This window comes from Ictalurus punctatus, chromosome 2 (genome assembly GCF_001660625.3).
Source record: "Ictalurus punctatus breed USDA103 chromosome 2, Coco_2.0, whole genome shotgun sequence".
Lineage (NCBI taxonomy): Eukaryota > Metazoa > Chordata > Actinopteri > Siluriformes > Ictaluridae > Ictalurus > Ictalurus punctatus.
This window is the reverse complement of record NC_030417.2, coordinates 1799122-1811621: the sequence shown is the minus strand read 5'-3', so window position 1 is coordinate 1811621 and position 12500 is coordinate 1799122. Positions and strand designations below refer to the sequence as shown.

Here is a 12500-nt window from a genome sequence, read left to right as displayed (position 1 = left end):
AAAAGCAGGCAGCAGTGCTGTTAAGCAAAGAGGAAAGGCTCGTCAGCCCAATTCACCTGTCCGCACACACACACACACACACACACACACACACACACACACCTGTCCGTTCACACAGCCATAGGAATAGATGGCTGCTTCTTCAACGACTGCTTCAGTTCCAATGATGCCCAGTCACGTTCCTATTCTTTACCGCCATCTACACCCACATCCAACCGGCTGAAGTGTTCATTTAGTCATTAAATATATTACACCACCTGGTCAGTCAATATTCTATCTGTCTAAATGTAAAGAGGTTTAAGACAGCATTTTTTTTTTTTTTTCAATATTTGGCAGCCCCATGATTCTAAGCATAAATCTGAGACCTTGATCGTCTTCACTTTACGTGAGAGAATTTCTCATCAAATTGCCCGTTCATGCATCACCGTTTTGTTCACGAGGTTAAAAACATTGCAGCGCTCTAAAGCATTTACATAGCTAGCATTTACATCAAGCTGCGCCTCTTCTTAATCTTTAACAGAACTGAATCGGGTACGTACAAGTTCTTAGTCATGAACGGAAATGCGAACCACAATGGCGCGATTTTACAGTTATTGTACGGTTTCGTCGCCTCGTTTGTTTTACTGGACGGCATGCTCGTGGTGGCAGCCATGTTGAAAGTGGTGGCCTCGCTTGAATATTTTTGAGAAGTCAGAAAGCTTGACTCAGAGGTTCATGAACCAAAACACTGACTCCGGAGGTTGATGACCCAAAACTCTGACTCGGAGGTTGATGACCAAAAACTCTGACTCCGAGGTTGATGACCAAAAACTCTGACTCCGGAGGTTGATGACCCAAAACTCTGAAGGTCATAATTGTCCCTCATTAACATTAGCAGTATTGTATTCAAGACTGAAATATACTGTTTGTTTGAATAACATTAAAGTCAATTGAATACAAAACACCATTCAAGTAGTGAGAATTGTGGAAGCACTGTTGCTTGGCAACTGAAATGTGTAAGTATAAGCTAGCTAATCACTGAAGCTAACAGTGTAAGTAGCCGGCATCTAGCTGTTGAGTCAGTGTAAAGTGATTGTTGAACTTACACATGCCAGTCTGAAAGACGATCGCGATAAGCCTCTTAGATTGTATGAGTATGAGTTTGTGTAATTACACCGTAAATACACTTTGCACCCAAACTCCCGAGGGTTCTGCCATACTGAGAAACGTTAACATAGTATTGTGACTCGCATTGTTTTCACACCGGAGTGTTTCCGAGGCGTCTCGGCTATAGAAACCAGGACGATCTATTCAACGTTATTCAGAGTTCACCGGCCTGTTTCGAATTACAGAGGTGTGCAAAGGCGCCTGGATGGCAATCTGAGCGAAGAACAGAGCATTCCTAACGTGCGGTCTCACGTTTCAGTAAATAATAAGAGCTGTGAGAGGATTCGGTTGCAGGACGTGGTGCTTTCACCTGCAGAACCCGTTTGGTGATGTGATTACAAACAAGACCATGTAGGTCACGGTGTGGTGTTCAGGTAAAGTGGACACCTAACACCGTGAGTGTTACAGTGTTTATAGGATGCCTTCGAGATGTCCGTGAGACGCTGATTCGTTTTCCTCGGCGATTCCAGATTTCTCTTTCCACAAAAACAGGGGGTGTTCCCAAGCTAACTGGTCTTGGATCTGCCCCATGAGATGTTCGTGAGACCTTGATACGTTTTTCCTCGATGATTCCAGACTTCTCTTTCCACAAAAACAGGGGGTGTCCCCAAGCCAATTGGTCTTGGATCTGCCCCATGATCCCCGTCCAATTGGATGTTCCTGATACAGCTCCAACCGAGAAGCATCCGCACCACCTTATCTACGTATCAATTAAGAGGAGCAGTGGATCTACTCTGAGGTTCTCCCAGATTGTCAAGCTCCTCACTCTTTCATGGAGAGTAAGTCTACCAACGCTGTGGACGAACTGCTTTTCGGTAACCTTATTCTTTTGTCCACTACCCACAGCTCATCGCAACAGGTGAAGAACAGCGACGTAGAGCGGTAAACACAGAGCTTCGTCATCAGGACGAGCTCCTGCTTCACCATCACAAACACCTGACACCGTTTGTCAATCTCACCGTATGTGAGATTTCCATCATTCGTGAATTAGATCCAAAGAAAATCAAGTCACACGGGTCATTAACAACGGCTTTTTATAGGCTGATATAATTCAGACCAATCTGGCCAGGAATGGACGTTCATGGACGTCCATCATCTGGACAGTTGGTGCTCATGTCTGTCTCATGCATTATTAGATCTTCTTCTTCTTCTAGTGATCTTAACTTTGGTTCCAACCTAAATGCATTTAGAGAAAGAATCGATACCCTCCGAGTGATCGCTTTATAACAACCGGCACGTGACAACCTGCTCTCGAGCTTCATCAGGTACAGTCTCAGAGAAGGTAGAAGGTACCTAACTGGTTGTACCTTTAATACGGACGGTATGTAGGTACATGATTTGACCTTAATGAATGAATGACTGAAGACCTTTTAGACTTTACTCTAAAAGCTAGTACCGTTGACGGGATCAAAAGGTACAATCGGGGTACCTCTATTTCTAACGACGTCCACGTTATGTCCTCCTTTCCTCTCCGTAGATGTAGCTGTTCATGATTTTGTTAAGTGTTAGCTACATCAGTTCATCTGCTAATTTCATTACATCCTTCAAACTCTCACACTGCACTCTCGGACGTAATCAGTACCAAAGTGTACTTTTCCAAGTCGGCGGTGTGGTACCTTTACTGTGTATTTTATCTACGGACTGTGCATGTTCTAGAACTTTAAGGTCCTTATGGTCCAGTTGCGTTGTTATTTTTAAAGCTAAACTATTTTCACGTGTCCGTCGTTCACGCACTGTTTATTGCAGATACGCCTCGCAAAAATGTCACGTTTTCCTACGTAACCTCCATTTCCTTTGACGCAAGCGCTCCAGTGCTTGTCCAGATTCCTTTAGAAAGATGTTTTTGTTCCCGGTTGAGTGTACAGCCATACACCTTCTCACCTTCTCATCTGACTCGACCTCGAACATGCTAAAGGTAGCCTATAAAAGATGTCAAATATGGATATACCGTGGACTAAAGGTTCAAATATAAATAAATAAATAAATAAAGGTGTATACTTCATGGTACAGTACCACCTGAACACCGAGGAGAAGTACCTTCATTTCTGAGTGTTAGTACCTGCTGAAAATCTAGAGCAGGTGGTCACGTGTCACCAGTAGGGTTTGTTACCTTTATTTCTCAGAGATGTGTTCATCATGATGGAGATCTAGAAAACCTCACTCAGTGCTGGTGTTGTTTTAAGAAGCCTTCTTCTGTTCCGTTTCTCTGTAGGCTTTAATGTTGCTCCAAACCCGGTTTATGTGATTATTCCTACAGATGCGCAAACATCAGCCCGTCGCTGATCCGAACTCAGACACACACCTGATCCGGATCCGCTCGTGTGTTAATCTGAACTCCGCAGGAAGGCGGATCCGGCTTACATCACTTCACTCTTCTCGTTACAGTAAACACGGTTTCTGATGCACGGCTTCATGATCGATCGGACGCGCGTGCACCTTCTTAACGGTCCGGTTGCTTACCGTGCACGTCGCGAGGACTCCGGACTCCGTTCCTGACCTGACCGGGTGGATGTTTTTCTTTCTCTCTCTCTCTCTCTCTCTCTCTCTCTCTTTCTGTGTGTGTGTGTGTCCAGGTTGCGGAGGAGCTCTTGCTTATTAAACGCAGCGACTGACGGAGCGCTCGAGCCGTCCGTGAGACGGGTGACGTCACGGAAACGGCGCGCCGGGGCGGGGATTTTCGATAGCGCGCGCGCGCACATCTGTCCGCCAATGTGGGTCGACGTACGCGGGCGCCCTCGCGTTTCTACCGCGTGCCACACGTCCAAAAGCGCAGAGAACTCTGGTCCGAAATCCTCCTACGATGCATGACTCCAGAAGGTTGATTTCTTTTCATTTAAACCGGATCTCTAAAATATTTCAGAATAAATATAAATAGACTATATATAAGTCATTAAAGGGGAAAATCCACCCTGCATTAATTAATGAATTAACATAAGAGCTTCAATTCTGCATTTTAGTTCCTACATTACCCACAATGCCGTTCTACTCTGCATGGTGAGAGTGGCGCAGTGCCTTTGTCTGAGCTCTAAAGAGATCGATGCAGCAGCGCTTTAGTCCTTTCGTCTGTCCGGCTCTCTCACCGCCTGATCTCCTGCTCTTAGCTGCATTACTACACACTACAGTGGATATAGGTATTATAGTCATCATTTAGTCATGAGAATTGAATGCGTTTAAATTTACACCACACTGTTCATTTACAAATCTAAACCCGAGAAATAAAAAAAAAAAATTAACCTACAATACTTCAGAATTAAAACACTCTAATAATTCAATTTTTTAAAAAATACAAATGTAGGCTACCTATCGTTCCTCATATTCAAATATAAGAGTATGTATACAGATTAAAGTGGTTCCCAGATAAATAAATAAATAAATAAATACATAGAAGTTTACTCACCTACAGGTCTAAGTGTATTGTTCAGAAAGAGAAGAGGATTTGTCCCGGACAACTAAAAACCTGAAAAGCTCACTGGTGGGATTAAATTAGACAAGCATATTTAATATTTTCTTTGGAGGGGGTAAATGTGAGTGGTGTAATTAAGTAGTGATTTAGTAACTGAGATTTTAAAAGAGCGTTTGCTGCCCCCTGTGGTCAGAGTCTGGAACTGCAACGCAGGAATCACGCTATCTGAAAGATCAGAGCCGTCCAGTGAAGAGGTCTGATTTACCAACAAACATCACTGTGAAACCACAGGTTTTATATCCCACTCGGTCAAATCAGTCAGATCAGGAATGATCAACCAGAGCAGATGCACATTTGTGCAGAGTTCAGAAACTTGGGACTAGAATCACACGTCTGGAAAAAGCATGAACTAGGGTTGCGTTGGAGTTCAGGGCCACGTTATGTTTTCCTGTGTTTTTATTTTTAAAAAAAAGAGTCGTCTCAGCCTTAAAGGAACTCGATCAGCACCTGACGTTTTACTAATTTGATGCGAACGTAGCAAGAAAGATAAGATTAACACTGAGAGTTTCGCAAAAAATTCAGTATTTAGAATACGACATAAAACGAAAGGGAAGTAGTTTATATAACCAATTCAATAACTTTTTTATTTCTTTTTAAATTCCACTGTCAAACTTTAAGCCACGCCCCCTACCTGAGCGAGACCAAACCGTGCGCCGAGAACAAATGCGACTTGGCGCAGAGACTGTTCATAGCTCTGCGGATCTGCGTGAGCTGAGCTTCCTGTAGGTCAGCTTTACAGAAGCGTCAACGTATTTTCCCAACTGATTAATATTGAACACAGCAAGCTTCGCTTTCACATCTTGTTCACGATAATATCTGTTTTGTGATTTTTCTGAAAGCCCAGTGCATTATGGGAACGTCTGCAGCAACAAATCTACAAAAGGCTACAACTGAACCATTTTTATTATCATCACTTTACAGACAAACAAACAAACACCGCTTAATGAATCACGAAGCCCGCACTGTACGAGTCCATGTTAGGATTGTCCACTTTATACACATCTACGCATCGTTCACTTTCTAAGCTCCGCCTGCACTTCCTGGTAGATCTTCTCCTCCAGTGAGGAAGTGTCGTACTCCTTCAGCATGTCATACTTCCTCCACGGCTCCGCCCACTTCTGAGCGTGCTCCATCTGCTCCGGGGTCAGGCACAGGTCAAAGCGTATACCCTGGATGTTGAACTTGGGACGCTCCCAGCGCTTCGACCACGGACGCGGCTTCATCCTCACCTTCAGCTGCAGAGAGAGAGAGGGAGAGAGGGGGAGAGAGAGAGGGGGAGAGAGAGAGAGGGGGAGAGAGAGAGGAGTGTAAACTCAGAGAAAGAACAACAGAGTTACACGGTGCCGTGACCCGTCTCATGCGCACCTCGTTGACGGGGACGTCCTGCGTGGGCGAGAGGTGAACGGGCTTCATGTCGAAGTCGAAGGTGCTGTACTCGGGCAGAGCGTCCCTCAGGTACATCAGGTTATCGTCCAGTCTCTTCTCTAACTTCAGCACTTCGATGCGCTTAACACGAGGATTGTATAGCTCGTAGCAGATCTCCACTCCTACACACACACATCACACACTCATACGACATACTGCCAAGACCAACAGCCAATCACCAAATAAATAAACGTTTGCTGGATCGCCAGTGCGGCGCTGCATCTCGGCAGAATGTGAAACTCTAACCTGGTGCCTGGAGAAGGAGAAGGAAAAAAAACAAAGCCACACTCGACGTGCATCTTCACCCTCTGTCGAGGAGCTCACCTTGTCCGTCGATGATGTTCCTGAGGATGAAGGTGGCGCCGAGTCCTTTACCCGAGCGCTGGGTGCAGATTCCCACGAAGCGGTTGGTGTTGTTGGCGGCGTGCGGGTCAGACGTGGTGACGGACAAAACGCTTCCTGAAGACAGAGCAGGTCGCGATCAGACACACCGTTCATCAAGCAGTTCAGAAATGCTCCACTGAAACGCTTCTTACCCACGTAGAACTCGGGAATGTTCAGCACGTTGCGTCTCTGGAGCATGTCTTTGCGCTCCAGGTAGAATTTGAGCGGGTTGGTGCGCTGGCGAGGGGGGATGAACTCGGGACTGATAAACCTGCGTGGAAACACGGGCTGGGTTTTATCACGGAGGCGACGTCTAAGAAACTAACTGTGAATCGGACTACACGCCTCCAGCCTCTCGGTGACCGAAAGCGCTGGATGCGATAACGCAACAATTAAGCGATCGCACTTTACTGTAGAGACGGTACGATAGCTCCTTAAGTGATGTCTTTTAAACCGAAGTACTTAAAAATACAGGAAGAAAAACACACTGTTAAAAACACAACTTACACTGCAATAAAATTAACTAAGATATAAAGTGGAGATATATATTAATTGTTTTGAAAGTCGCAACATTTCTGAGCAGACGATTTCTTTCTCCGGAGGAACTTTCTCACCGTCGCACCGCTTCTTCAGGCTTCGATTTATCCACAATCACCGGTTTGGCTGGAGGAGTGAATTTGGGCGGCTCGTCGCTCGGACCCGCAGCGCGTAACCGCACCGAGAACACCGAAAACATACCTTTAGGAAAAGAACAAACAGATGATTAGCACGCAACGATTCGGTACAATATACTTCATTCAGTCGCTCCAGGATTTCCCCATCCCAGAAATCAACGCAAAACCAACTCGCAGGAGCGTGTGATTTTTCAAAACGACCGCAAATTTGGGCCGAGACGTGCCGTGTAATTCAGTATCACAGAATCACTTGTGTGTAATTCAGTATCACAGAATCACTTGTGTGTAATTCAGTATCACAGAATCACTTGTGTGTAATTCAGTATCACAGAATCACTTGTGTGTAATTCCGTATCACTGAATCACTTGTGTGTAATTCAGTATCACAGAATCACTTGTGTGTAATTCCGTATCATTGAATCACTTGTGTGTGATTCAGTATCACAGAATCACTTGTGTGTAATTCCGTATCACTGAATCACTTATGTGTGATTCCGTATCACTGAATCACTTGTGTGTAATTCAGTATCACAGAATCACTTGTGTATAATTCCGTATCACTGAATCACTTGTGTGTGATTCCGTATCACTGAATCACTTGTGTGTAATTCAGTATCACAGAATCACTTGTGTGTAATTCCGTATCACTGAATCACTTGTGTGTAATTCCGTATCACTGAATCACTTGTGTGTAATTAAGTATCACTGAATCACTTGTGTGTGATTCCGTATCACTGAATCACTTGTGTGTGATTCCGTATCACTGAATCACTTGTGTGTAATTCAGTATCACAGAATCACTTGTGTGTAATTCCGTATCACTGAATCACTTGTGTGTAATTCCGTATCACTGAATCACTTGTGTGTGATTCCGTATCACTGAATCACTTGTGTGTAATTCAGTATCACAGAATCACTTGTGTGTAATTCCGTATCACTGAATCACTTGTGTGATGCTTCCTTTAAAGGCAAAGTGAATTACACTTAGTAAGCTTGATTGCCTAGGTCATGTTCATTTACATATTTACAGCTGTTTCAATCTGATTTCATTAGAAACGTGTTAGAAATATAAATATGATCTTTAAAAAAAGATGTATTTGTAAATTAAATTAAATTCAATATTGTACATACAATGTTATGGAAAAATAGAATGTGTTTAAAATACAAGATTGCGAATATAATATTCTAAATGTGAATGAATATGATCTAAATATGATGCTGCATACATAAATAAATATATATTTATTAAATGACACACATCTGGTGTGTTTAAGCTCAGAATCTCACGCAACGTGTGTATGAAGGGTGCAAATAATTCTGGAGTAGAGCATGCAGTATTATCCAGCCATGTTGGCTCTACTCTGCTTTTCCTCCTATAGAACGTGCATACATAATAAAAGAGATATATATTTAAATGAATAAAAGCACTATTATTCACTATATTTGACACTTTCTGGTAAGGAAATAACGCTTTAAATGACGTACGTTCATTCTGAAATCGCACATTTCCTAATAATCGTATCAGCGTTCCTGCCCTCTGTGTGCGCGCCGCCATCTTTGATGTACGGAAGCTGCAAAAGGACAAACTGCGTTCTGAAGAAAAGCGTTGCGGTTTTTTTTTCTCTCTCTCTCTCTCTCTCTCTCACGGATCTTTACGCACTTTTGATGATTGAAAATCACCCAAATTAAATGGAGTAATATTTTATAAAGTAACACAAACATGTATTTACTCTGGATGTATGAATATATCATAAATCTATCCACGTTATATCTTTAGTATTATTATTATCATTTGGAAAACATTAAGAGTGCAATAATGCAAGTTGTCCAAAAGGTGTCGCACGAGTCTAATATTTACATGTTTATCATGTAGTTTTGCTAGTAATACAAGATTATGCTCACTACACTGAGCTCAGATGGCTGTTTACTCGGCTATAAACTATTAAAAAAATAAATAAAAATAAATGAATAACATGGTGCTGCCTGGTGAAGCTACCCGAGGAAATTAGTGCACCCATTGTAAATTTTTCTAGCTATCTGGTTATTATGCTTTCTGTTTTGAACACAAGTAAGCTTCCATAGAAACTAAATACAAACACATTATTAAATGTGTTATAGTGGAGTTTAATATGAGGGGAAAAAATATCAGTGACCTTACACATAAGAGCGAGGAGATGTTAGCTCCTAGAACGAGAGCTTTGTTTCTCAGTTATTTAGTGAACAGCTGGATGTATATTGTCTAATGTCGTCTTACATATAGGTGGCGCCTTCAAGTTGTCGCTCTTTCTGAAATCCGCCGGTTTTCTTCTCCTCAGGAAAAAGAAGTTCCGCCAAAAATCAAAACTAGCCAGACGGAGTCGATTCTACGCCAGGTTCACCTCAGGAGTCTGACAGGAAACCCCTCGAAAACGAAACCCAGACAAAATAATTATTTTCTACTTCTTTAAAATAAACAAATAAAATAAACGAGACAGACAGTAGTTTTTTTATTCTCTCTTTTTTTATTTTATTTTTGAATATAAAAAATAATAGCCTGATAGTAAATCAACAAGACAAGCAGGTGTTTTTATTCTCTTTATTTAGCGTGCGTCCGAATTCGCTCGCTCGCTCTCGTTCGCTTCTTCCCCGTACAGTGGACTCCGACGTCTTTCGCTGTGTAGGGAATCGTGAACGAGGGAGTGAAGAGCGATTTCAGACCCCGCTAGTTCAGCTCATTCTACATTTGGGTACCGTTTAGGACGGAAAGAAGGCGAATTGGGACGACCGAGTTCAATCCGCCACTCCGCCCAGGTAGGAGGAGCTTAATCCGGTTTGACTCCACCCACTGCACGAGTAGTAATTGGAATTTTGTAGTGGGATACTTTGCGGAGTTTAGGACCTTGAAGAAGCACTCTCCATCTCCACACACACACACTCTGCTCGGCAGCTTTCCGCCCTGAAGCCCCCGATGCTGCGCTCAGAGCTTCGAGATCCGCGCCGCTCCAAGGATGTTCCTCCCGGATGTGGCCCTTCAGTGCGCGCTCCTGCTCGGGTTCACCTGCCTGGCCGCTTTCGTTCACACTTCCCCGCAGTTCTCAGGTGAGAAAGCAGGGTTTGTTTCTCTCTCTCTCTCTCTTTTCTCCTTCATCTCCTGAGCTTCTCCGACATGCGCAGGTTTGGATTCTGAACTTGTCCCGAACCTGTGCCACACCGGCAGCAGTAACTCACACCTCTCACCTGTTTACCTCCTATTCTTTGATGGAACTGTTGGAGTGCACGTGCTGTAACTTGTATCGTGTGCCGTGTTTCGCACCTTCACTCTCACAGGTATGAAGGAACCAAACAGGACTCCTGCTTGTCCCTGGGGCTTCTCCATGAAAGGAGCGTGTGTTCTCCCTGTTGATCGGGTGTCTGGTACCTGGTGAGGTGCACGAGCGTTTAGAGTTCTGCTTTACAGGTTCCTGAGGGGCAGTGGTGTGAACAGGTTCGCAGGAATGGTGCAGAAGATGTCCTTTGAAGTGAGGACATGGTGTGAAGTACAGGTTTGGTGCTGGAGAACCTGCTGTGCTGCGCGTGCCCTGAACACACCTGAGGCACTAATGACTTACCGATGAGCTCGTTAACACAGCTGGAGCAGGTGTAGTGGAGGACCGGGCAGGATCATGGGTTGGGAAGCTGTATCGTTTACCAAAACATCCATCTTTTCAAGTTTTCTTGATCAGGAGCGCAAAGAGTCGTGTTTTTGTTTTTGTTTTTGTTGTCAGATCTTGATGATGGAGCACAGAGACATGCTCGTGGCCCTGGAACAAAATCTGTCCTGTATATTTACAGTTCTTTATAGCACTGCACTCTTAATAATAATAATAATAATAATAATAATAATAAAGGTTCCAATTAGAACCAAAGAAGGGGGTTTTCAGCCTGATACCGTAGGAGAACCCTTTTAAGTTGCATGGAGAACCTTTTACGCTCAAGTTCTTTCGAGAACCACCAGTACATAGTGTGTTGAAGAACCCAGAAATGGTTCTTCACAGCAGTGCCACAAAGAACCGTTATCATAAGCTCTCTTTAAAAAAAAAAAAAAAAAATAGTTAATGCTTTAAAGAACCTTTTAGTTAATGAGTAAGGTTCTTAAAAGTGATGTCAGGAGAACCTTTTAAAGTCCCACAAAGAACCTCATAGGGTTCACTTTAACCTGTTAAGGGATGATATGTGTATATATATATATACACACCCTGAAGAACCTATAATGAACCTTAAATAACTTCTTTCATCTCCTAAGAACCATATAGTTCGACTCAAGAACCCTGCACAATGAAAAATGGTTCTGGACCAGAAGAAGGTTCTAAGAACCCTTACACTGCACACTGACACACAGACACACAGATGAGAGGTTATTTATTAACCCGCGAGCTCGGTCAAGTGTTTCAGCATGCGAATGTGCGAGAGAAGTATACTCTGTGATCAGGATTGAGAAACGTTCCGCTTACGTAACCGTTTCAACCTCTCGTTGATTAGTTCCCGGGTCCAGGCGGGGGTGTTCGAGCAGGAACAATGGCGAGGAAACGTAAAGGTAACCGGATTGGGGAACGCAGGGACGCAGATCAGACCTACGGATGTCCGAGCATATGACCGGTTTGAGCGCCGCTCTGATTTTTGCAGACGGAAAAAAATCCAATCTTACTCAATACGGTAGAGCCGAAACGTGAACGCTGGACAGACGTGACCTCGGGAACGTGTTTTACGCGAGCCTGTTTTCCTCGACGTGTTCGTGGATGCCGTGAACCGGACGTATTTATTGTCTTTCGTTTACCCAGAGGCTCTCCGTTGTATAATGCGACACGGAGAACGCGCACTAGTGATGGGATACGGTGAATATTTCATGGGGTTCATCTCGTACGGTGGGATTAGTGTTCGTCTTAAACAGACCGCTGAAACCCCGCGGGGTAAAACCGTCAGAGTGGGATCGAGACCACGCAAAGACATCCTGAGAACGAACGAGGGAGTATAAACGTGTCCCTGAATGAAGAATAATGAAGATAACGTGGAGCTAAGAGTCAAAGGTTCTTCCTGATGTCGTCTCGTCTCGGGGAACGTCGTCTCGGGCGGACGCCGTCGTCGTCTCGTCTCGGGGGGACGCCGTCGTCGTGTCGTCTCGGGGGGACGCCGTCGTCGTCTCGTCTCAGGGGGACGCCGTCGTCATGTCCACTCGGGCGGACGCCGTCGTCGTGTCGTCTCGGGGGGACGCCGTCGTCGTGTCGTCTCGGGGGGACGCCGTCGTCGTGTCGTCTCGGGGGGAAGCCGTCGTCGTGTCGTCTCGGGGGGACGTCGTCGTCGTGTCGTCTCGGGCGGACGCCGTCGTCGTGTCCACTCGGGGGGGACGCCGTCGTCTCGTCTCGCCTCTGGCTTGCACGTTCACGACCTAAATC

At 44.5% G+C, this 12500-nt stretch overlaps 3 protein-coding genes across 7 annotated transcripts in view; 1 reads left to right on the top strand and 2 right to left on the bottom strand.

Moving 5' to 3' along the window:
- The window catches only part of itsn2a (intersectin 2a), a 34989-nt gene extending 31249 nt beyond the window's left edge, over window positions 1–3740 (bottom strand). For 2 of the 3 annotated variants that reach the window (XM_053677195.1, XM_053677201.1), the window contains exon 1: window positions 3257–3711. The gene's annotated coding sequence lies outside the window, so the exon portion shown is untranslated. Of the gene's footprint in view, window positions 1–3256 lie in introns of all 3 variants that reach the window. The other variant, XM_053677199.1, reaches the window with a different exon arrangement.
- Window positions 3741–5494: 1754 nt separating this feature from the next.
- On the bottom strand, window positions 5495–8669 carry mrpl19 (mitochondrial ribosomal protein L19). The gene is made up of 6 exons (XM_017455891.3): window positions 8578–8669; window positions 7033–7156; window positions 6571–6689; window positions 6359–6493; window positions 5975–6156; window positions 5495–5844 (listed from the first exon to the last, which is right to left on the bottom strand). Exons 1-6 carry the CDS (start codon window positions 8645–8647, stop codon window positions 5623–5625), a joined length of 852 nt encoding a protein of 283 aa, XP_017311380.1. The 5' UTR covers window positions 8648–8669; the 3' UTR covers window positions 5495–5622.
- Window positions 8670–9999: 1330 nt separating this feature from the next.
- The window catches only part of LOC108257718 (protein eva-1 homolog C), a 51923-nt gene continuing 49422 nt past the window's right edge, over window positions 10000–12500 (top strand). For all 3 annotated transcript variants that reach the window (XM_017455705.3, XM_017455695.3, XM_017455683.3), the window contains exon 1: window positions 10000–10170. In XM_017455705.3, coding sequence (XP_017311194.1) covers window positions 10080–10170 — 91 coding nt within the window. In that variant the 5' untranslated portion in view covers window positions 10000–10079. The remainder of the gene's footprint in view (window positions 10171–12500) is intronic.